The sequence below is a fragment of the Salvelinus fontinalis genome, chromosome 13 (genome assembly GCF_029448725.1).
Source record: "Salvelinus fontinalis isolate EN_2023a chromosome 13, ASM2944872v1, whole genome shotgun sequence".
In the NCBI taxonomy this organism is placed as follows: domain Eukaryota; kingdom Metazoa; phylum Chordata; class Actinopteri; order Salmoniformes; family Salmonidae; genus Salvelinus; species Salvelinus fontinalis.
Window position 1 is genome coordinate 20,471,156 of NC_074677.1, and position 22,662 is coordinate 20,493,817.

A 22,662-nucleotide genomic window follows, 5' to 3' on the forward strand; every position below is an offset into this window, starting at 1 on the left:
CCTATTGGAAAGCCATTCTGGGGTGCCTTTGGTATTAACATTTGTGTAATTGTCCCGGTGAAAAATAAAACTCTATCCCACGGTTAGGTATTCAGAAGACTGTGTCAAGGTTTCCTCAAACTTTTTGTCTTGGCTTTGCTCCTTTCATTTTAATTTTGATCCTGACAGTCCCTGCCGGTGACAAGCATACCCATAACATGAGGCTGCCACCACAGTACTTGACAACGCAGAGGACTAACAACATTACATTCACTCCACATTACTGGCCTGTATGACAGTGAAAAGAATTAAGCCTGTATAAATAAAATCCACTCCAAATCATCCATTTTGTTTGTAAAAAGGCTGTTTGGTAATACAGCAAGGTAACACGATAAAGAAATTTACTTTTTGACCTAAATTAAAAACGACAGGCTTGGGTCATATCCAATAAAACACAGCACAGAGTGATTCTTTATTTTAAGTATTGTGGTGGCAGCATCATGTTATTGGTATGCTTGTCACCGGCAGGGACTGGGGAGTTTGTCAGGATCAAAATAAATATGAATGTAGCAAAGCCCAGGTAAAAAGTTAGAGGGAAACCGGCCTCAGTCTTCCGAAAACTTAACCCAAGGATAGAGTTTTATTTTTCAGCAGGAAAATTACACACATTTTAATGCCAAAGACAAGTCAGAATTGCTTTCCAAGAGGTGTTGAGTGTTCCTGAGTGGTGCAGTCTCAGTTTAAATTGGCTTGAAAAATCAGTGACAAGGTTTTTGACTCCCAACCACATTTACTGTGGTGTATTTATAATATAAAATGCTCTTTTAAGACACAAGTGCTATACGTTTTACAGCTGTCTGAGCTTTGACCAGTGCAAAACCATTTGGCCTAGGTGTTAGCAGAGTCGAAGCGAGCGGCAGGCCTGAGTAGCCTCAGAAAGCGGAAATGATACAGGTCATGGCATTTGCGTCCCTTGCCTTTGCAACTATGAAAAGCACTTAGAAATGACAAATAGTCATAAATCATACACGTTTTTTTTAAAATATTTAACTGTTTAATAAAACATAATGCAAGTCCTTTATACTGCAGAACTGGTTATGCACCATTTAAAGTGCTATGGGTAAGAACATTGGCTTGACCCAGTAGTGATGTAGTTGTCCCAGAGTTCTAGTGACATGTTTTGGGGATTTAGATGTATATGTCTATTATTTTGAACGCTAAACGTTGAACAAAATTATTGAATATATTGTATAGATCAATAAAAACAAAGAAGGCTATTAAAATAGTTTTTTTTCTTATAGTATAGCTCTAATGTGTGTCCCCTTAGTTTTATGTCATTCAAAATGTTACCTTTATTTAACTAGGCAAGTCAGTTAAGAACAAATTATTATTTTCAATGATGGCCTAGGAACAGTGGGTTAACTGCCTTGTTCAGGGGCAGAACAACAGATTTTTACCTTGTCAGCTCGGGGATTCGATCTTGCAAACTTTCGGTTACTAGTCCAACGCGCTAACCACTAGGCTACCTGCCGCCCATTATAAAGATATACTTACTGTACAAAGATATACTTACTGTACAAAACTGTTATCGGGGGAGGGGTCTGTATTAATGAAAATGATTAGCTAATCACACCTTTTTAGTATGTCATAAATTTGAGGATTCCATTGATCATTCGGTGAGTCTGAATCCAAAGTGTCACTTAGTTTCAGTCAATTTAAATGAAGGGGAATTACGTTGTGAGCTAAATGATTCATTATATCACTTTAATGGATTGACGACCTTGGATCTGAGCATTTGTGGTCTCCATTTCAGAAAATCCTAATTTACAGTACAAAATATGTCTCATCGGTGTTACCATCATTGGTGTTACTACTCCTACTGGTCGCACAATGTTATTATAAGGGTTAAAAAAAAAGTAATTAAGCTACCGAATTAGTCGATTTAAAATGGAACGATGTACCCAAATACAGTATATATATATTTTTTAAATTCTTCCCAGAATGGCATGCCCAAATGTCACCGTAATTCAAGAACGACCCAGGCAAGACAGTAGCTCTTTGTTTAAAGTTGCTGCTTGGTCAGATGCCATGGAGTTTGGAGACCGAAGGAGTCTGGCTGGTGCACTCTGAAACTTTTGGCAAACTCTCAATTCCATCTCCCTTTCTCTCTATCTCCCCTGCTCTCACCCCACCTCCCTTTCTCTCTATCTCCCCTGCTCTCACCCCACCTCCCTTTCTCTCTATCTCCCCTGTTCTCAATTCCATCTCCCTTTCTCTCTATCTCCCCTGCTCTCACCCCACCTCCCTTTCTCTCTATCTCCCCTGCTCTCACCCCACCTCCCTTTCTCTCTATCTCCCCTGTTCTCACCCCACCTCCCTTTATCTCTATCTCCCCTGTTTTCACCCCACCTCCCTTTCTCTCTAATGCCCCTGCTCTCACCCCACCTCCCTTTCTCTCTAATGCCCCCGCTCTCACCCCACCTCCCTATCTCCCTACTCTCACCCCACCTCCCTTTTCTCTAACTTAAAGTGTTGAAGTGTGTGTTTCTCTTGCGTTGAAGTCTTCCTGTCACACTTGGTTCGCTGGGCCCTGAAATACCAGTGCAGGATGGCTTTCGCAATCTCCAGGTCTAAATGTCAGGGTTACATTTCCAAACAGCGTGTACTTGCCATTTCCGCCCATCTGAGCGTGCATTCCTGCAGACCTGCACATGTCCCGTAGGAAAACCCAGAATGATCTCTCTTCCAATTCCCTGACCTCACAAATCGTTGAGGCACTTTTGTTTGACTCTCTCTCTCTCCAGTCCATGTCATTAGTATGCACAACCAGTAGAGAGGGGAAGAGGGAGGGGGAGGGGGATGAGTACTGCACCAGATGTGGAAAGGACTTTTGCAATATGTCATCCAAACTGCAAGGGGACGTTTACTTCAACCAAATCAACATGGATGAGTTTACTTGGGAAATGTGCAGACAGGTCTGTTCCAGTCACAGCATGGACTGACTGGCTGGACAAAATGGCTGCTGAACATGAGAAACACCAAGCAAAGAAAAAAGCAACAAAAAAATAGAAGGATCAACGGATGTTATGTCGAACTTGGACAGGGTGATAGGCATCTGTTTGATGGTCCAACTGTGTGTCTGCTGTGGCTGTGACTTCCAGAATGGTGTGGCCTTACTTTGGCATCCACAGAACAATGTCCTCTATAGCTGGAGGGCTGGTGACACACTTCTGTTGAAAGAAGGGCTTTGCTATCACCAGCAGGCACTACAGCATAATAGTAAGAACATTTAAATTATAGACTTGTAACACTATAAACAAGATTACAGATAAATACAAGGACAATCATATTATTGTTGATGATAATATATTAGCTAGATAATAATAGGAAGCAATAAGGCTTAGGGGAGAGGTGTGGTATATGGCCAATATACCACGGCTAAGTAAAAACAAAACTAGTATATTGGCCATATACCACAAACCCTGAGGTGCCCTGTTGCTATTATAAACTGGTTACCAACGTAATTACAAGAGTAAAACATGTTTTTGGGGGTCATAACCGTAGTATATACCACAGCTTTCAGCCAATCAGCATCCAGGAGCCAAAGTACCCAGTTTATAATAGAGTATATTGTATGAGAATGATACTACCAGAGTAAGGATAAACCTGAATAAAAGCTATAGGAACCGGTACTGTACACAATGTAGTCAGAGCCATAAGTGTTTTTTTCTTCTTCGTTTCGTCATGTCACTTTTACAGATATTTTCACAGCTTTGATCATAATGGGATTTAGGAAGTGCTGTACATGGGAGCTATCGGCAACAAAGCACAGCCATTCCAACCTGCAGAGTGAGAATAGGCTGTTTGACGGAGTGTGACGACCTTACTCTCAACATTGTGCATTGACTGACACTTCCTAAGAACTCATCCATGAAACAGTGTGGCTAGCTAAGATAATACGACACCTACCAGCGACAGTATTACCTTTTCCCATATCCTATGTCTGTGAGAGGGGTGGTTTCTTCACTTGCTGCCATTTAAAATTCCTGAGCTGATGTGTAGTTTTGGGCCTGGCGGAGTGGAGGGGGGGGGGGGGGGTGACAGCAGTGGTGTGGAATACACACATGGTGGTGGTGTGGGAGGGAGCGCAGTGCAGGGTGGGGAGATGACAGACAGGCAGGTTTGTCTCAGATCTCACCTGCTCTAACAGACAGGCCCCAGTGCCACAGGCTGCAGCGGAAGCCCCAGCTCAGCCAGGAGGGGAAGTCATCTCAGCTTCTCACTCATCTCCCCCAGGTGCTTACAGGTAACACTCAGGAGACAGGGCCCTGCCTTGCCTGGAGGGGAAACAACACAGGTGGGCCTGGGGGTGGGGGCGTAGGTACAGCACAGGTTGACCACGTAAGTATGGTGGTGTTCTTGTTGGGAGAAAAGGAATCATCTATATAACCCTGTCAGTGTTCACACACACAAGGACATTTTTTCCAAATAGAGAAAAACATTTTCTCAGCATGGTTTTTCTTACTTACAGTAAGTAAAAATATCGGATTTTTTTTTTATTTAACCTTTATTTAACTAGTCAAGTCAGTTAAGAACAAATTATTATTTAGAATGACGACCTACCCCGGCCAAACCCTAACAACACTGGGCCAATTGTGCACTGCCCTATGGGACTCCCAATCCCAGCCAGTTGTGATACAGCCTGGAATTGAACCAGGGTCTGTAGTGACACATCTAGCATTGAGATACAGTGCCTTAGACCAATGCACCACTCGGGAGCCCCAGTGTTACTTACTGTAATATTTTCTGTCAGTAAATGTAGGGTCAAGTTGCTTCTCCTGGCCTGAATTGGAGTGTGGCTTACCACTGTTCTATAGGAGAATAATACAATTTAAACTAAAAGGAAGGGAATTCAGGAAGCATTCAAATGAAACAGTGAAAACCACAAAATGTCCTGATTTAACACGATTAACAGTTTTCATTTGGTCCTTTGCGAATGAACGGGAAACAGGCTATTTCTGGCCCACTTTTTCATTTTTTAAACTTTCACCCATAGCTCTCCCGCCCCAGATCAACAAAATGACTAACTAAGTCTTGTAACTATGGAAACAGAACTCTCATTGGTAGCTTTAACACTTAACCATGTTCCTCCAAGCTGAAAGGACATGGCAGAAAGACAGAGAATGAACTGATGTGTTTCCTGTCTGTCTAAGAGTTTGGTTCGTGTATGATTCAAGTAGATGACCGTCAGTAAAAAAAGACACCACAACATGTATATATTTAACAATATATATTTCCAATGTCAATGTACATTCCATTTCGACATAAGCTTTCTTCACAAACAAAGGTTGGCATCTAAATAAATACTATATAAAATAGAACTTCAAAATAAATATATCTATAAAGGGAAACTTTTATATGTGAGATTTTTTCATTTTGTTATAGTTAAACAAAACAAAAGCACAGAGCTAATTTTTCCGCAACATTGACATTGCAAAGGCAAAGACATTGAATAGCAGGAGCCAGCAGTTTGGAAGGTTATTTTGATTGAGTTGAAGATAATTCTAGTGGCCACAAGTGTACCACAAAATGGAGTTTAAGTCACAGCATTCTAACAAAATAAAAGGCTTCATTATTGAGTTGTCATGGTTGGTGATTATTCAATACCTTAACAGGCCACCAAACACATGACACTAAGGTAGTTTGGGGATAAGAATTTTACCCAAGCCACAGTGTGAGAGAGAGACTGAGAAAAAAAGGCAGAGAAGCAAAAGAGATCCACTATTAAACAAGAAGGAATGGAATGTAGCTTTAGAGTTCTCTTTTCCTCACGGTGGTTTTGACAAGTTTATGGACAGCAGCTGTATTTGTTAATCAAGGCCAGGGTATTTGTCAATCAAGGCCAGGGTATTTGTCAATCAAGGCCAGGGTATTTGTCAATCAAGGCCAGGGTATTTGTCAATCAAGGCCAGGGTATTTGTCAATCAAGGCCAGGGTATTTGTCAATCAAGGCCAGGGTATTTGTCAATCAAGGCCAGGGTATTTGTCAATCAAGGCCAGGCTATTTGTCGGACAACTTGGGGAGGAAAAAAAGTTGCGACACTGTAAGTACAAACAGGGGGAAATGGGTTGATCCGAATAGGCCAAAATTGTATTCCTTCAGTGGATTCAATGATTCCACAGTTGCAGGGGCACTGAAGAACTGGGAATTAGCTTCGCCTCTATCCTGCTAACGAGGCATGAATGGCATAAACAGAGGTATTTTTACTACGGGACACACTTTTCTAAATCAAGTGCTTATGATAGAAAGACCTGTCTTCCCCCCTCCCTCTTCCCCTCAACCTCAAATCTTTACCCTCAAAATATATATCTATATATCTATCTATATTTTGTATTGTAGTTATAATGTACCATGCAGTTTTTCAAGGACATTTAGAACTATTTACAACAACATATCACCTGCATAGGTCTATTTCTATAACATATTGTCACCACATCAACAAATATTCCCTGGCTTTGCCAGTCAGAACATCATTCCCCATTTTGGCACCTTCCCTTGGATTGAATTGCAAACATTTGAAAATAATATTGCCTTATACATTCAAGACTAAGAACAGTGTTTTTTTTCCTGTATGTTTTCTGCTTTGTGCAAACAAGACTAGTACAAAAATGTAAAAGAGGCAGGCCCTAATGTTAGTGGGGGACCTTAGAACCAACGTGACAGAAATGTGTAGATTATGGAACGACGGTATCCCTTTATGCCAAACTGAAGAATACTTCAGTTTGGCATAAAAAAAGGACACCGCACCTTTAAGAGCAATTGCCCTCTGACAATTTGGCGAGTGCATAACAAACATGATCCCTAAGACAGCTAAACAAGCTATACTAAACTCCTTTGGCAAGGTCATTGGTACTCCATGCAAGCCACAAAAATAGATTGAGAAAATAAAGATAAATAATATTTCTAACAGACGACAAACTCAACACTGCAGCAAAAAATTGAGAATTTCTTAATTCCATTATTTTACTTTTAGATTTGTGTGTATTGTTGTGTATTGTTAGATATTACTGCACTGTTGAAGCTAGGAACACAAGCGTTTTGCTAAACCCGCAATAACATCTGCTAGATATGTGTACGCGACCAATAAAATTTGATACAATGTGGACTCAAAGTAGTTCACAGAGTAATGTAAAATACATTAAGCTTTGATACTTAATACTGTGCTTCAGTACATCATAAGGGGGTTGCTTCATCTAAAAAGGTTGTTCAAGTGGCAGGTTTGATTTAACTAAGGCTGGCTAGATATGCTACAGCTTCACTTTACCTCTTCCTGAAAACGCTACACTCCAGAAAAATTCCCAAAAGGTTTTTCAGCTATCCCCATAAGATAACTATTTTTGGTTCCAGGGAGAACCCTTTTGGTTCCACGTAAAACCCTTTGGTTCCATGTAGAACCCACTGTGGAAAGGGTCCTACATGGAACCCAAAATGTTTCTACCTTGAACCAAAAAGGGTTCTTCAAAGGCTTCTCCTTTGGGGACAGCTGAAAAACCCTTTTAGGTTCTGGGTAGCACCTTTTTTTTCCCGAAGACTGTTTTTTCCCTTCATTTCCTCTCTTAACTTACTCTTCCTAAATAATTCACAATTGCCCTTTTGCCCTTTTTAAACTGTTCTTTGCCTCTTGTGCAAAGTGAAGTCAACTAGGCTAATGGCAGTTTTTACGTGCTAGACCAAATTCTACTGATGAGGAACAATCCCTGAGGAGGTTTTTCTACAACACATCTACCTCGAGCACTGGGGTTAACCACTACGTCACATCATGCAGGGCATGACGTGCAATTATTCTGAAGTGATTGGTAAAAGCTAGGTTTAAAAAATCCCCTCAAAGAAATGGAAAGTGATCAAGTCAGGCAATCCTAAACACTATTTTTTTCTCAGTTGTGGTATGACCTTTACATATCAGACGGGGAAAGCCACACGACTTTACCTCTCACTTTTCCACCTTGACATAACAAGCTCAACATCAAGCTAGCAACAGGAAGGCTTGTATGGGACTGAAACTTTTCATATATGGGGGAGTGGGGGGCTGTTTCAGTTGAAGTATCCTTTACTACACAAAAAGGAAATCAACAGTTTGCATAAACAGAGGGAAACTGCTTTGGAGCAGGCTTCTTTTTTTCTTCTTTTTTTAGGAGAACAACAACTGGGGTCCAATGTGTCATAGAGTAGCTAGCTATGATGAAGCTGGAAATTCAGAGCAGTATAGAGGGATAATGAATTGTGCCTTCAGCCATTTTAGAAACAAAATCTGCCAGTCTGTTATACTTATAAAGATGGGTTCTGAGTCAAGCAGTTGTCTAGGACAACCAATTGAGCAGACAGACCTATTCTGACTTGTGTGGAATAACATCACTCGAACCAAGGAGGACAAGTGTAAACCCTTTTGTAAGTACCATGGTTTTTTGGAAGTCATCCAGCGGGTAGGGGTTGGGGGGATTGTCCTATCCAGAGGGTATTGATAAGGCAACAGCCAATGACTATCATGAGGCCTGTTTTTCCTGGCCTGCAGCCTTGGCCTCCATGCTCTTACAGGCCTGCTGGAAGTTCTTGCAGCGGCAGCCTGGGCGGCTGGTTTTGTCGTAGCACTTCTGCGACAGTTTGACACAGCCCATGGTGGGCAGGTAGCACACCAGACAGGGCAGCACCAGGGACATGGCTGCCATGAAGGACCAGCGCGCACAGCAGTTAGACTGGTGGCAGGAGCACGGGCGGTCGGCGCAAGAGCCCTCATCATCCTCGTCCTCGGTGCAGTGGTAGAAAATGGCCTTGACCAGGCACATGCAGGTGGCTGAGTCCACCAGGCTCTGCACTGAGCACAGGCACTCCTGGTTACACACCCAGCACGAGGGCAGGGTCCGGGGCAGGGTGCACTCCGTGCACCGGCACTTCCCACAAATCTCACACAGCAGCATGTGCTTCTTGTCAACTGTTGGGGCTCCCTGGGCAGTAGTCTTTAGATCCAGGGTCTTTGAGGTGAGCGCCTTGGGCTCGCAGCAGGGGGTCCTGGTGGTGACTACGGTGGAGCTGTGGTCCACCACGGGGGTGGGGGCTGCGTGGTCCAGCAGCCTCTGGTCTGACGAGGTGCTGCTGCTGCTGCTGATGGAGCTGGGCCGCCCGCTGAAGGTTATCCAGGGGTGTGTGGTGGCGTTGTGAGGGTTGCAGCGCGCCAGTTGGGGGAGGTGGGGGGCCCCTAGCAGTGCCTCATGGGGCCCCCTGTTGACAGCCTTCTGGTTGAGGGGTTGCTGGGAGACCACAGCGGGACTGTCAATATAGTCGTTTTCCACATGAGAGGACTTCATCTGGTCAATTGGGAAGATGGTGAGCGGGTGCTGTAGCCTTCCATACGGAACCCTACTGTCCAGCAACGGCTGGGATATAATGGAGGAAGACACTCCGGGGATGTGGTGGGGAACCCTCGACTCCATCTGTGCAGTTGTGTCCCTCATACAGCAAACAGAGAGCTCAACATCTAGCAGTCCTGCAGAAACATAGAGACAACAGTCAGCCTCCTGGAATGGGTACCCTACTTACAGATGTAGGATCTTAATTTGAGCCAGTTTGCTACAGCAGGAAAATAATCCTGCAGCAACAGGAAATGTGAATTATTATGTGGATTATAATTAATGGACACAGGTGTTGATAGATGTTTTGTTAGGGCAAATCAAGTGGAAATGACAAACTTTAGACGTATTTTTACATGTTTGCATTTCCTGCCTAGCAGGGAAATTCTCAGCAACAAAAAAGTGATCAAATGATGAACCTACATCTGTACACAAACCCATCTAACACAAGGCTCTTAGTCAGTGGTTGTACAAGACGTGAGTCAGCATAGAGTATATATTCTCAACAATGACTCATAGCAACCGATTGTACTGATGACAGTTATATTCAGAGAACGTCCTGTATCAGTTTATAATGAATATTAACAAGCACATTATTAATATATATATATAAACATTCTAATAATACCTGGTATTCAAATGCAATAAAATTCACATTATGTTGCGCATTAATATGTTATTTACCCAATTCATGTTCCACACTTTCTCAAAAGACAAAATACCACAACGTCAACATTAATTGCCAAACTTGAATGCAATAACAACTAAAGCCTATGCCAAATTATATTCAGAAGAGGGGCCCTATAGACCAGAATGAGACTATAACACATGACTTCAAGTGCCTTAAACACATTTACCAAAGGACCATTGAAATAGATATAGCTTTTTCTATGTTTGGTGACTAGACAAAAATGTAATGAATCGCATTGTTGATTTTATTGCATTTGGTCAGTGTTCATTTCTCCTTAAAGGTTGTAGGACATGGTTCCACAATAGGCGGCACGCGGGCCAAATTCAGCTCGCTGTTGATTTTATTTGGTGCCCCAAGTTTTCTGAGCGAAATATATGTCTTTTTTTTTTTGATGGACATAAAAGACTGTAAAATCACCAGGAAATTTCCTCAAAGTGATTTTAATTTAGAAAATCTGTTCCAAAGTATTCCGACGTATAAATAGAGAGACACATGTGATCGTATCCTAATGTAATCAATGTTTGATACCATTCTGTTCTTGTCAAATGCTATATCTGTTTGGGATTCTTGCGGTCAATTTGCAGTGTAAAAATGATTCATAACTATGATGCTGTGAGTAGAAACCTTTGGGTGGGCCTAACTAACAAGTATTCTCCATAGTGACAAATAGCATGTTCCTTTTTAACCATCTGATCTTTACAAGAGTCGGACACTGGTTTTTGGATATTACTCTGCATGCGCCAAAAGAGACATAGTTCCATGACTACGAGCTAGCATGCCCCATCATCACTCTTAAAAAGGAAGAAACACAGAATTAGTAGGTAGACTATAATGGCACCTATGTAAGCAGGTTTGTCGTTTATTGGGATGAATCCTGTCCTGGAGGCAGAGATGAGCGTGGGCCAGGTGCGAAGTCAAAATGGTCTATTTCGTTAAAAAAAATCATGAAAACAAAAGTGAGCTTGTTGGTCTTAATTTAAGGTTAAGCATAAAGTTAGCAGTGTCCGCTAGTGACCACGCTGCAGAGCTGCTTCCAGGACAAGATTCGTCCCAATAAATGCCAACATGCCCTATTTAATGACCCAATAGTCATGCAGGGGACAACAGTTACTACTTAGTAGTTACTTTATATTAGACATCATTAATGTTGTGTGGTAGACTACAGGCCTACCACTGTAGCTGGCAGACATGATAAAAGTATAAAGAAATTAATTAAATTTTTAGTTAAATATGGATACGATTGTCAGGTCATTTGCCACAGCAATAATCACGGAACCTGAAAATAGTTGTGAGCAAAATGCTGCGTCGCTCAGATCTGCAAATACTCCTGATCATCAGAACCAGTGAATCCAGAGACCATATGTAGGTAGGCTACAGTGTCTCCCTCCTCCCTCCCCTCAGCGTCGGTGAATTAAGGGAATATAACCGGAGGCGACACGTCATTGGAAATAGAAAATAAACGTAAAATCTGACTAAATATTTGTCGAGACATGATGATAACATTTCATTCGACAAGTGATTCACAATAGCCAAATCTCCAGAACATATAGGCTATGGCGTCTTAAAATTATATATTTTTACGCGCAAGTGGCTATAGTGAGGGCTATTGGTTTATGAAAGGAGGGTGGCAGTTTAGACCAAAACGCTGCTTATTTTTATTGGACAAACGGTTTCTTTAAAAAACGGGGAGTTATTTAAAGGAATAGATGACAAAACCACCTGACATATGCACATGATGTGCCCGCTCGAACGCTGCAGAGAAGCGTCACGCAACCAGCCTCGATAATGCGAATGATCAGCAGCAAGAGGCAAAGACACGAGTCCGTAACTAATAGCCTACGTTAGGCTGTAGTTTTTACCCACAACATAGATGTGTATAAACGGCTTATAACGCTTTTAAAAATGAACGAGGTAAAACATAAGTAAGCATTTAGGCTCTCTTATTTAATCTGCTCTCATTATTACTCCTCTCTTGTCCACAACCTTGCTACAGTAGCATCCATGGTTAAATATTGACACAAAGTACAAATACGGGAACAGCTTGTTGCAAGAGAGAAAAACAAGTGTTCAGCGCACCCAAGCAATCCACAAAAGTGATGTACACACCAGTATTCGAAATTGTTTAACCACAAATGTGATAGGCTACTATGGTTTATGTATCCCATGTCGAAAACGTCATTATAAATCCGATAGAATAACTTACTTTTCCAGACTAGCAGCGCATTTCTCTGTTGAGCTCGAAGACTGCATGTATATTCCAAAGATATTTCTCCCAGGTAAAGAAAAAACACTAAGTACAAAAATGATTGAACACTATCCACTCGATGCTTACTGCAGTGAGGACACGGTCTTTTTGATACGATGTTGCAACTACATGGGGAAATTGGTTTTTATGAATGGGAGGGTAAAGAACGTACTGCGCAGATGCCTTGACATGTTTTTTTGTGAATGGGAGGGCACAACGTCTCAGAGCTCAAATGCGGGGGTTACGTTTTTATGAATGGGAGGACTCCGAATTTCATTGCGCAAGCGTGATACCAAGATTTAATGAATGGAAGAATTGGGAGTTTTTTGTCACAAGGGCGATGTCAGAGAGGATTACATGAATGAGCCGGCTATGGGCCTCACACCATGCTGCTTATTTATTCATCGATTCACTCATTCATGATTCCGACCTGAAAAATGAATGCTAATTTCCGAATATGTAACCTCATGTCAGGGGCATCTTGACCATTTTGAATTGTGCAATGGGAAATAATAACATTAAGAAAATAAATATTTGATGTAACGGTAAGTCTATGTCTCGTCGTTATATGGTAAACTATTGTTGTCTAAAGAAGGTAAAGCTAAAGGAAAGAATCATTAGCATATGGAGAGCCGCCTGGCCTAAAATGTAAGTAAAATACTATGTAGAATCAAAGCTTTGTCCAAACTGAAAACATGTAGGCCAAATAACTGTTTGCTCAACCTAGATCGTTGCATATCGGCTACTAATAGGGTATTATATTATTAATCACTTGTAGGCCTATATTGTGGATCACGATTCAAAGAAGATCGAAACGATGGCATTTGCTGTTGTTTTACCTCTTGTGTTTATATGTATTTACATTTACGAATAATAGGGTCTTTGCTTCCTCCATTTGCAGCAGTTTGAGTCGAGTCCTTGCACAGTAAAAGGCCGTTTTGATTTGAGTTTATGACACCAAACTGTGAAACAGAACCAGCGTGACGGCAGGCATGATTCACAAAAGAACACGATGCTGTTGATTTGTACCGAAACCACAAGAAGGAAAATGAGTGTGAATTTCCCTTTTAACAACCCACTGTCTGCCCTTCCCCCACGGATAGCATTCAGCTCCCAACTTGTGTATTTAATGCTGTCAAAGGTTAATAGTCTCCCACTACATTAGCACAGACTTCGATGACAAGCTCACCTTCACTTTAACACTACCAAATTGTAATTGTTTGTAAGGACGTGTTCAAGGGCACATATGTAGGCAATGGTTTGTATTTCTTTAATGCAACTGAGACCATGCAGCATTTGGGAAATAGCTGCAGTTTCTGTAAGATGTGAATACACATTTAGATAAATCTCCTGCCCAGTCTGCAATCTTTTCTATTCAGTGCTAATGACCACACATTGCAACAAGGATGAACACTTAGGAAATAAGGGTCCTTCACAGCCCCAATTGTTTCTTTGGGAAGCAGTGGTCACAATCACACATATGGAAATCCCTTCCTGTCTGGTGGCACCCACAGAGCTCTCTCTCTCTCTCTCTCTCTCTCTCTCTCTCTCTCTCTCTCGCTCTCGCTCTCTCTCTCTCTCTCTCTCTCTCTCTCTCTCTCTCTCTCTCTCTCTCTCTCTCTCTCTCTCTCTCTCTCTCTCTCTCGCTCTCGCTCTCTCTCTGCAGCTTTGTGGTTTGCAGGCATTGGTTGCAAAAGCTGCCTGTCCAATTACAGAATTTTTTTTGCAGCATGATCGTCACAAAATAAAATAATATTTCTGTCCTGTTCTTTATGGTCCCTCCCACATCCACTTGGTACCTCTGTGGATGTGAGGCCAACATCTGTTGTACAGGATAAATTATTTTCATTCATAAACAATGTCAGGGTGTTCTATTTCGGACCCAATGACAACATGAGAGTAATGATGAATTCCGCAATAAGTTTATAGAGTAAGGCAGATCTCAAACATGGAGCCAGGTAGTTTCAACTTCTCAAATATTGACTTCCTGAATTTGCAGAAACATGGTTTTTAGAAGGTGTGTTTATGTGCTTTGGAGTGGAGAAAGGTCTGTGGTGAGAAGTGTGTGTGTGTGTGTGTGTGTGTGTGTGTGTGTGTGTGTGTGTGTGTGTGTGTGTGTGTGTGTGTGTGTGTGTGTGTGTGTGTGTGTGTGTGTGTGTGTGTGTGTGTGTGTGTGTGTGTGTGTGTGTGTGTGTCTGTTGTGTGTACCTGCCTTTCTGCCTCTGTGTGTGTAGCCATCATAATTGTGTCTCACTTGAGATTGATTACTTTGGCCAATATTAATTTCTTCTAAATCTGAATTCAACAAATATAAATATTCCCATTTTGAAAGTAAAGCTGAATATATTACCTGATGGTAGTATGGAGAATGATGTATTATGTTTACTTCAATATCTTTAATCATAGAGCACTGGATGGCCCTTGTAAAACATTGTGGTCTACACACATTTTAAAGACAGTTGTACTCTCTACCGTAGAAATTGCTCAAAATGTATTTGTAATTTCCATCTAGATGTGAACATAGGTAATTAGCGAAGAAAAATATAATGAGAATGGTCTTGTGTAAATATGGGTTTTGACCAAAGCCCAAGTCATTAGACTGTAATTAACATGTAAAAAGTAAGGTATGTTTATTAGTTTTATAGTTAGAACACACAGCTGACAAACTATCGTCTCTCACTTCAAATTTAACACATCTTTGGCCATCCACAGAAAGCAAATCCATTATAAATTGAACACATCTTAGTCCACCTGCATAAACCTAACAACCAGATATTTCTGAGGGCCTCTGTGGTCATGGACATAGCCCACAGGAAGAGGGGCTGTTATTACGGACAACTAATGTGAGGAATGTGGGCCTTTGGTGAGCTGTGGGCGATGTGGGAAGACTGGAAGCAGCATCCCTCAACCCCCTTGCAGTGACAGAGGTGAAAACTGAGCCCCTGGTGGAAGCCGACCCCTAACCTCTCTTGAGAAGGGTGACAGGACCCTGCCTGAACCCTCACCCAGGGGACCAACCAGCCCTGAAGTGTGACCTTCTGCTAGGGGTGTGGTGTAGCGCCCTTCACACCACTCACATTCTGGGCATTCCACGTGTCGCTCCGTGCACATAACATCCTTGTCTCCTGAGACCCCACACCAGTACTCCCTCATCTACAACACAAAGATACCCTGGCACAGGGGTCCCTTCTTTCACACTAGAATAGGGACGTCTCACACAGCATTCTCCACTGAATGGGACTCCTGATTCATACCGGCACATCCCACTGAGAGAGGAATAGAAACCTATGAACTTTGATCTGCCCTATATCAGGGCCTACAAGGACATGGTGGATGCTTTCCCTCTTTGACATGCACATCCAGACTGTTTCACTGCTTCAGACAGCTTGGTTTGTGTGAGGGCTGTACTCGCCTGTGGTTGTCTGGTAAAGCCTGTTGGCCTGTGTCTGTGCGGTGTGTGTGGTTTATATGTTTCCTCCATGTGTGGCTCAGCCCACTCAGCCCAGCCCAAAGTGGTCCTCTTCACTTTCCAGCTTGTGGCGCTGGATAGACTGAAGTTCAACAATGGGCAGGCCCACCTAACAGCCCAGACCAGGCAGTAATCACATGGCTGGAATTATACGTCATATTCAACAGCCCAATCAGGGCAGTATGGCTGTCCTAATGCCTGGTTAATGCAATGAGGATTATGTTTGTTTTATCAGTCAAGAGAAGCAAGACTGCTTTCAGTGCTCACATTTAAAAGATTGGTTCACTATTTTTGAACCAAATCTCTGTTTGCTCGCTCTGCAGTATGGGGGCCGACGGAAACCATGAACAAAGGATCCCAAAACACCCACATTTATCCTTTTAGAAACAGCAAAGTACTCAGTAGAGTGATGCAGGTCTTTTGTGTAATTCCGAACTTTATCCTCAACATTCTTTTATATTCCATTTTGTTGGACTCGAGTGATACATTTCCATGTGTGCGCATGCATGCGTGTGCTTTCTCGTTCCAATTGTGGTGACTTGCCTAGTTAAATAAAGGTAAAATATATATTTTTAAATAAACAAAAGATACGAGAAACAACAACGTGTATAGGTCAAGTCAGCGCGTTCAACTATGAAGTCCTCCCGAAACCTCATTCACTCCAAACCTGTTGGATGACTATATCAAGGCAAAGGGTCTCTGACTTTGTCCATCTGTGACTCATCCCTGTTGTCAGCCATTTAAATATTTGGAGTGTCCACGTTAGACTTGGTAAAGTATGTGTGATTATAGTACCCTGTGCCTCACAGAGGAAGGGAAGTGGAGGAGGGTTCTAGAGCTTGGGCAGAGTTTGGGAGGGGGAAGGTGAGGTAGGGCTGGGTGTGGGTAGGAAGTGTGGGAGGGGGAAGGTGAGGTAGAGCTGGGTGTGGGTAGGACGTGTGGGAGGGGGAAGGTGAGGTAGGGCTGGGTGTGGGTAGGAAGTGTGGGAGGGGGAAGGTGAGGTAGGGCTGGGTGTGGGCAGGAAGTGTGGGAGGGGGAAGGTGAGGTAGAGCTGGGTGTGGGTAGGAAGTGTGGGAGGGGGAAGGTGAGGTAGAGCTGGATGTGGGTAGGCAGTGTGGGAGAGGGAAGGTGAGGTTGAGCTGGGTGTGGGTAGGAAGTGTGGGAGGGGGGAGGTGAGGTAGGGCTGGGTGTGGGTAGGAAGTGTGGGAGGGGGAAGGTGAGGTAGAGCTGGGTGTGGGTAGGACGTGTGGGAGGGGGAAGGTGAGGTAGGGCTGGGTGTGGGTAGGAAGTGTGGGAGGGGGAAGGTGAGGTAGAGCTGGGTGTGGGTAGGACGTGTGGGAGGGGGAAGGTGAGGTAGGGCTGGGTGTGGGTAGGAAGTGTGGGAGGGGGAAGGTGAGGTAGGGCTGGGTGTGGGCAGGAAGTGTGGGAGGGGGAAGGTGAGGTAGAGCTGGGTGTGGGTAGGAAGTGTGGGAGGGGGAAGGTGAGGTAGAGCTGGATGTGGGTAGGCAGTGTGGGAGAGGGAAGGTGAGGTTGAGCTGGGTGTGGGTAGGAAGTGTGGGAGGGGGGAGGTGAGGTAGGGCTGGGTGTGGGCAAGAAGTGTGGGAGGGGGAAGGTGAGGTAGAGCTGGGTGTGGGTAGGAAGTGTGGGAGGGGGAAGGTGAGGTAGAGCTGGGTGTGGGTAGGAAGTGTGGGAGGGGGAAGGTGAGGTAGAGCTGGGTGTGGGTAGGAAGTGTGGGAGGGGGAAGGTGAGGTAGAGCTGGGTGTGGGTAGGAAGTGTGGGAGGGGGAAGGTGAGGTTGAGCTGGGTGTGGGTAGGAAGTGTGGGAGAGGGAAGGTGAGGTAGAGCTGGGTGTGGGTAGGAAGTGTGGGAGGGGGAAGGTGAGGTAGAGCTGGGTGTGGGCAGGAAGTGTGGGAGGGGGAAGGTGAGGTAGAGCTGGGTGTGGGCAGGAAGTGTGGGAGGGGGAAGGTGAGGTAGAGCTGGGTGTGGGTAGGAAGTGTGGGAGGGGGAAGGTGAGGTAGGGCTGGGTGTGGGCAGGAAGTGTGGGAGGGGGAAGGTGACTGACTGTGGGAGTCAGTCAGTCAGTCAGACAGTTTCCGAGACATGATACATGCTGACCTTCATTAAGCCCAACAGCAGTAACAGTATCATGGAATCACCACCACCAGCGGAGGGGCTAGGCTTTATTTAAGACCTGATTCAGCAGAGCAGGCCTGGCTCACGTACAGAGCATTAGCTCTATCCATCCTCTGAGCGCATCTGTTGACAGGCTAACGGCTAAAATAAGCTCCAGCTGAGATGAGTACACTTCAACATCCGCAACTAGCCCACTTTCTGTGAGGCAGTCGATTGAGGATGGTGAGGGGGCGAGGTTCTCCACTCTCGGATGTGACAGGCTGCTCTCTTCATCTGTGGCTGATTCACAATAAATAAAAACAGATCATGTGTTTCTGAATGGTAATAAAGAGTTTGAGAGTGGACCATATATTATGAGGAATGGATGGACTGACTCAGAGTTATTTTGTTAATATGTGTTCTGTTCTGTATCATCATTGGTTGGTATGTTGTTAAGTGAAACCCCATTGCCTGCATATCAATCAGATGGTCTGGGTGAGGAAGGTAAAGGGCAGTGTGTGGGAGCTGGTTTACCCAGGGAGAAGTGGCCCCTTTGATCTGGGCTAATGAGCTGCCAATACTGCCTCCAAGGCCACTTCCTGGGGCCAGCTGGGGGACTGTGAGTTTGGCCACCTGAAACAACAAGTGTCACACCCCCACCTAGGCCCATTCTTCCCTGCCTGCCTGCTTTTGCCACCCGCCCCCACCCCACCCGCTGTGACACTATGTCATTATGGGTGGTGACAGTCGGAGATTTACTACTGTGAGGAGTGCAGTCAGCCGGTGACCATTTGTCCTCCTCTGTGGACAGTGGCTGTGTGACCCAGTGACCTGAAACTTGATTTCTCAATGAAATCCTGCTAAGGGGATGTCAATCCAGTCATGTGCTTTGTCTGTGTATTTATTCAAAAAGGTCAACTCATAACTTCCGGTTATAATGGAAAAGGGTTGTCATGGAAAAGGGTTGTCATGGAAAAGGGTTGTCATGGGAAAGGGTTGTCATGGAAAAGGGTTGTCGTGGAAAAGGGTTGTCATGGAAAAGGGTTGTCATGGAAAAGGGTTGTCGTGGAAAAGGGTTGTCATGGAAAAGGGTTGTCATGGAAAAGGGTTGTCATGGAAAAAGGTTGTCGTGGAAAAGGGTTGTCATGGAAAAGGGTTGTCATGGAAAAGGGTTGTCATGGAAAAAGGTTGTCGTGGAAAAGGGTTGTCATGGAAAAGGGTTGTCATGGAAAAGGGTTGTCATGGAAAAAGGCTTAGAGGTGATATTATGTTTTTTACCTTCATATTGTGATCTCAGCTATGTTTTTATTCATATTTTCTTTATCTGTAAGTATTGTGTTTTATGACGTACAGTATTATTAAATGAGAAGTAGGTTAACTTGGTGAACCACATGCATCAGGAGCTGAAGGGATTTCTAATGTCCTTACTTGTGTTTTGCTGTAAGGCAATAGTCTCCACTCCTTAGTCACAACTAACTAAACTGTTAATTTCCCCCTGGTCTAGAAATACACAGATGACATTGTGGCCATCAGGGCGAGATGGCCGTCTCAGGATTTTTTCTGAATGTGACTGTGTGATTGACGGTCATCTGAGACTGACGAAGCCTCACAGCCTTCATATGGAGAAGACATAGACAAAGCAGCAAAGAAAAGGAATCCACCCACCCAGCAAAAAAAAATGGGTTGCTATCAAAATGTAGTTTATGAAAGTTCAATCAGGAAGGCTGGTCTGAATGTTTGTTTAACTTCATCCAGGAAGCATAACATAATTCACTTTGTTTCCTATTCTAGGGGCATAGTGGGAGTGAATAGAGGCGTATCAGCATCCTGTTTCTTCTCCTCTTTCCTAATTGCCATGTGTCATTCACCTATTTACCTTATAGCCTAGAACCACGGCAACAATAATACACATTCCTCACGTTTGCTGTTTAACCTATTTGTATTTATATTTATTATGGATCCCCATTAGCTTTTGCCAAGGCAGCAGCTACTCTTGCTGGGGTCCAGCAAAATTAAGGCAGTTATACATTTTATAAACATTACAATACATTAATTACAGATTTCACAACATATTAAGTGTGTGCCTCTACTCTACTACCACACATCTCTAACACAAAATCCATGTGTACGTGAGTGTGTAGTGCATATGTTATTGTGTCTTTGTATGCATGTCTCTATGGGGTCAATCTGGCAATTATCACCTACGCTCTTAACCAATGGGCGTAAATCTTGGGATGTACTGTATTTATATGTCAACTTACCCAAGTTCTCTCACTTGTTGTTTTTCAGCAACAGTTTTCAGCAACCATCCACCTCCCCACCGCCACCAGCTACTATGAGAACTTTAAAGCCCGTCATTGGAACTCCTTTCCACCAGCGGGGGGGATTTCGATGCCAGCTGTCCCGCATAGGGTTACCTGCTATCACATCATCTGGATCCGAGGATCTTCACTCAGAGATGCCATTTCCCAAACTATTTAATAAAATGTCATATTACATTCCATCTTTGTTGTTAATTTAACAGAGAAATTATGTGTCAGCAGTACTTTTTTTTTTACCAATCTGTTTAGCATACTCTTGGAGTCCTGATAGCTCCTGAGTGTCCCTCTGTCTGAACATGAAAGTAATGTGATTTTCAGCAGTGAAAATGTATCTTTCAAGCATTGATACTTTTCTCTTTATGGGCCAGCTTTGTTTTTATGCCAAATCTGTTTTGAAACCCACTCAGAGAGCTGGTTGAGAGGTAATGTTCAGGACATCTTCTCTGTCTCTATGCTTTGGCTGTAAGTTACACCATCAGAAACCAACGTGGCCAACTGAGAGGAGTTTGTCCAACCATTGATGAAAATTTGTCTTAGGCATAGGCATTAATATCGGTCCTGTGTGGCTCAGTTGGTAGAGCATGGCGCTTGCAACGCCAGGGTTGTGGGTTCAATTCCCACGGGGGGACCAGGGTTCAATTCCCATGGGGGGACCAGGATGAATATGTATGAACTTTCCAATTTGTAAGTCGCTCTGGATAAGAGCGTCTGCTAAATGACTTAAATGTAATGTAAATGTCTTGAATAACTAAATATCTTAAAAGGACCTTGTTCAAACCAAATGCTGGTGTAACACAGTCCTCTGGAAAGTCTTTTCAAGAGACGTTATTTCTTGTCCTCCATTTCATTCCTCTCTGGGGGACAGGACAGAACAAGACAGAACAGGACAGGACAGAACAGGACAGAACAGGTCAGGACAGAACAGGACAGGACAGAACAGAACATAACAGGACAGGACAGGACAGAACAGAACAGGACAGAACAGGTCAGAACAGGGACATAACAGGACAGAACAGGTCAGGACAGAACAGAACAGGACATAACAGGTCAGGACAGGACTGGACTGAACAGGACAGGACAGAACAGAACAGGACAGAACAGGACATAACAGGTCAGGACAGAACAGGACATAACAGAACAGGACATAACAGGACAGAACAGGATATAACAGGACATAACAGGCCAGGACAGGACATAACAGGACAGAACAGGACAGGACAGGACAGAACAGGACAGAACAGGACAGGACAGGACAGGACAGGTCAGGACAGGACAGGACATGACAGGACATGACAGGTCAGGACAGGACAGAACAGGACATAACAGAACAGGACAGAACAGGACAGAACAGGACAGAACAGGTCAGGACAGGACAGGACAGAACTGGACAGAACAGGACAGAACAGAACAGGACAGAACAGGACAGAACAGGACAGAACAGGACATAACAGGTCAGGACAGAACAGGACAGAACAGGACATAACAGGTCAGGACAGAACAGGACAGAACAGGAGCCTGGGAACAAGCTAATGGCAGCAGGTAATGGCCCTCTCTCGGCGGGTCTGCCCGTGGGCCCCTGTCTGGCCTGGGCAGATGGAGAGTACACAGCAGACCCTTTGATGGGCCAGGGGACAGTGCGACATGGGACACTTCCTGGGCTGAATGGCGCCCCGTAACCCTACACCTGGGTCGGCGGGCTCCACCGCTGGCCCTGTGCCAGCTCAGCCTGCCACCTTTGTGTGGCAGGGACTCAGGGAGAGGAGAGCCATCCGGACAGGGCCATACCTGGAGGTTCCCAGGCCCTCCTCCACACCCCCACTCCACACCCCCTTTGTTTTCTCTCTGACCCGTTCCAGTTCTCTCACTTTGCCAAGTCCACACTTTTTCTTCCCTGCACAATTTCTCATTTCAAATGCACCCCCCCACACTCCACCCATATATGGACAGGACACCGAATTAATTTTCAGTCCCAGTCCTTTAGCTGTTGAGGAACAACAGTGCTGCTTAAACTACATACCATGTATCTACATCTAAAAACAGAGGCAATGCTTACTTTTAAGCTTGTATTTATTTGTATTATATTTATTTTACAGTTCCGTTTACATTGAAATTTACAAAATTATAATTCTGTGTGATATGTCCACCTACGTATTGTTGAAGTTCCTATCCTGGCTTTTTCATGCAGTTGTTCAGACCCATTTTAAAACTGTATTGTTGGAGCTAGGAACACCCGCAATAACATCTACTAAATATGTACTGTATATGTGACCAATATTCAATTTTTTTTAAATGGTACGTTTTTGAATATAAGTTAACCTGTAGGGTTGTGAAGAAAAGGAATGCTACTGGTAACTTAATAAATGAACAGTACATTTTTTTTGGTAATTTTCAGAACATGTCAAATATATAAAATAATAAAATAAGATGTTTTAAACATGAAAAAT

General features: G+C 43.7%; 1 protein-coding gene across 1 annotated transcript; it reads right to left on the reverse strand.

Annotated features, from left to right (window-relative positions):
- Positions 1 to 5,254: 5,254 nt before the first annotated feature.
- LOC129868228 (protein sprouty homolog 4-like) lies at positions 5,255 to 12,475 on the reverse strand. Its single transcript, XM_055942019.1, has 2 exons — positions 12,276 to 12,475; positions 5,255 to 9,518 (listed from the first exon to the last, which is right to left on the reverse strand). Exon 2 carries the CDS (start codon positions 9,484 to 9,486, stop codon positions 8,521 to 8,523), a length of 966 nt encoding a protein of 321 aa, XP_055797994.1. The 5' UTR covers positions 9,487 to 9,518; positions 12,276 to 12,475; the 3' UTR covers positions 5,255 to 8,520.
- Positions 12,476 to 22,662: the final 10,187 nt, after the last annotated feature.

Excerpts from the sequence above, each read along its gene's own strand:
- LOC129868228 (XM_055942019.1), bottom strand. The coding sequence starts at position 9,486 with ATGAGGGACACAACTGCACAGATGGAGTCGAGGGTTCCCCACCACATC.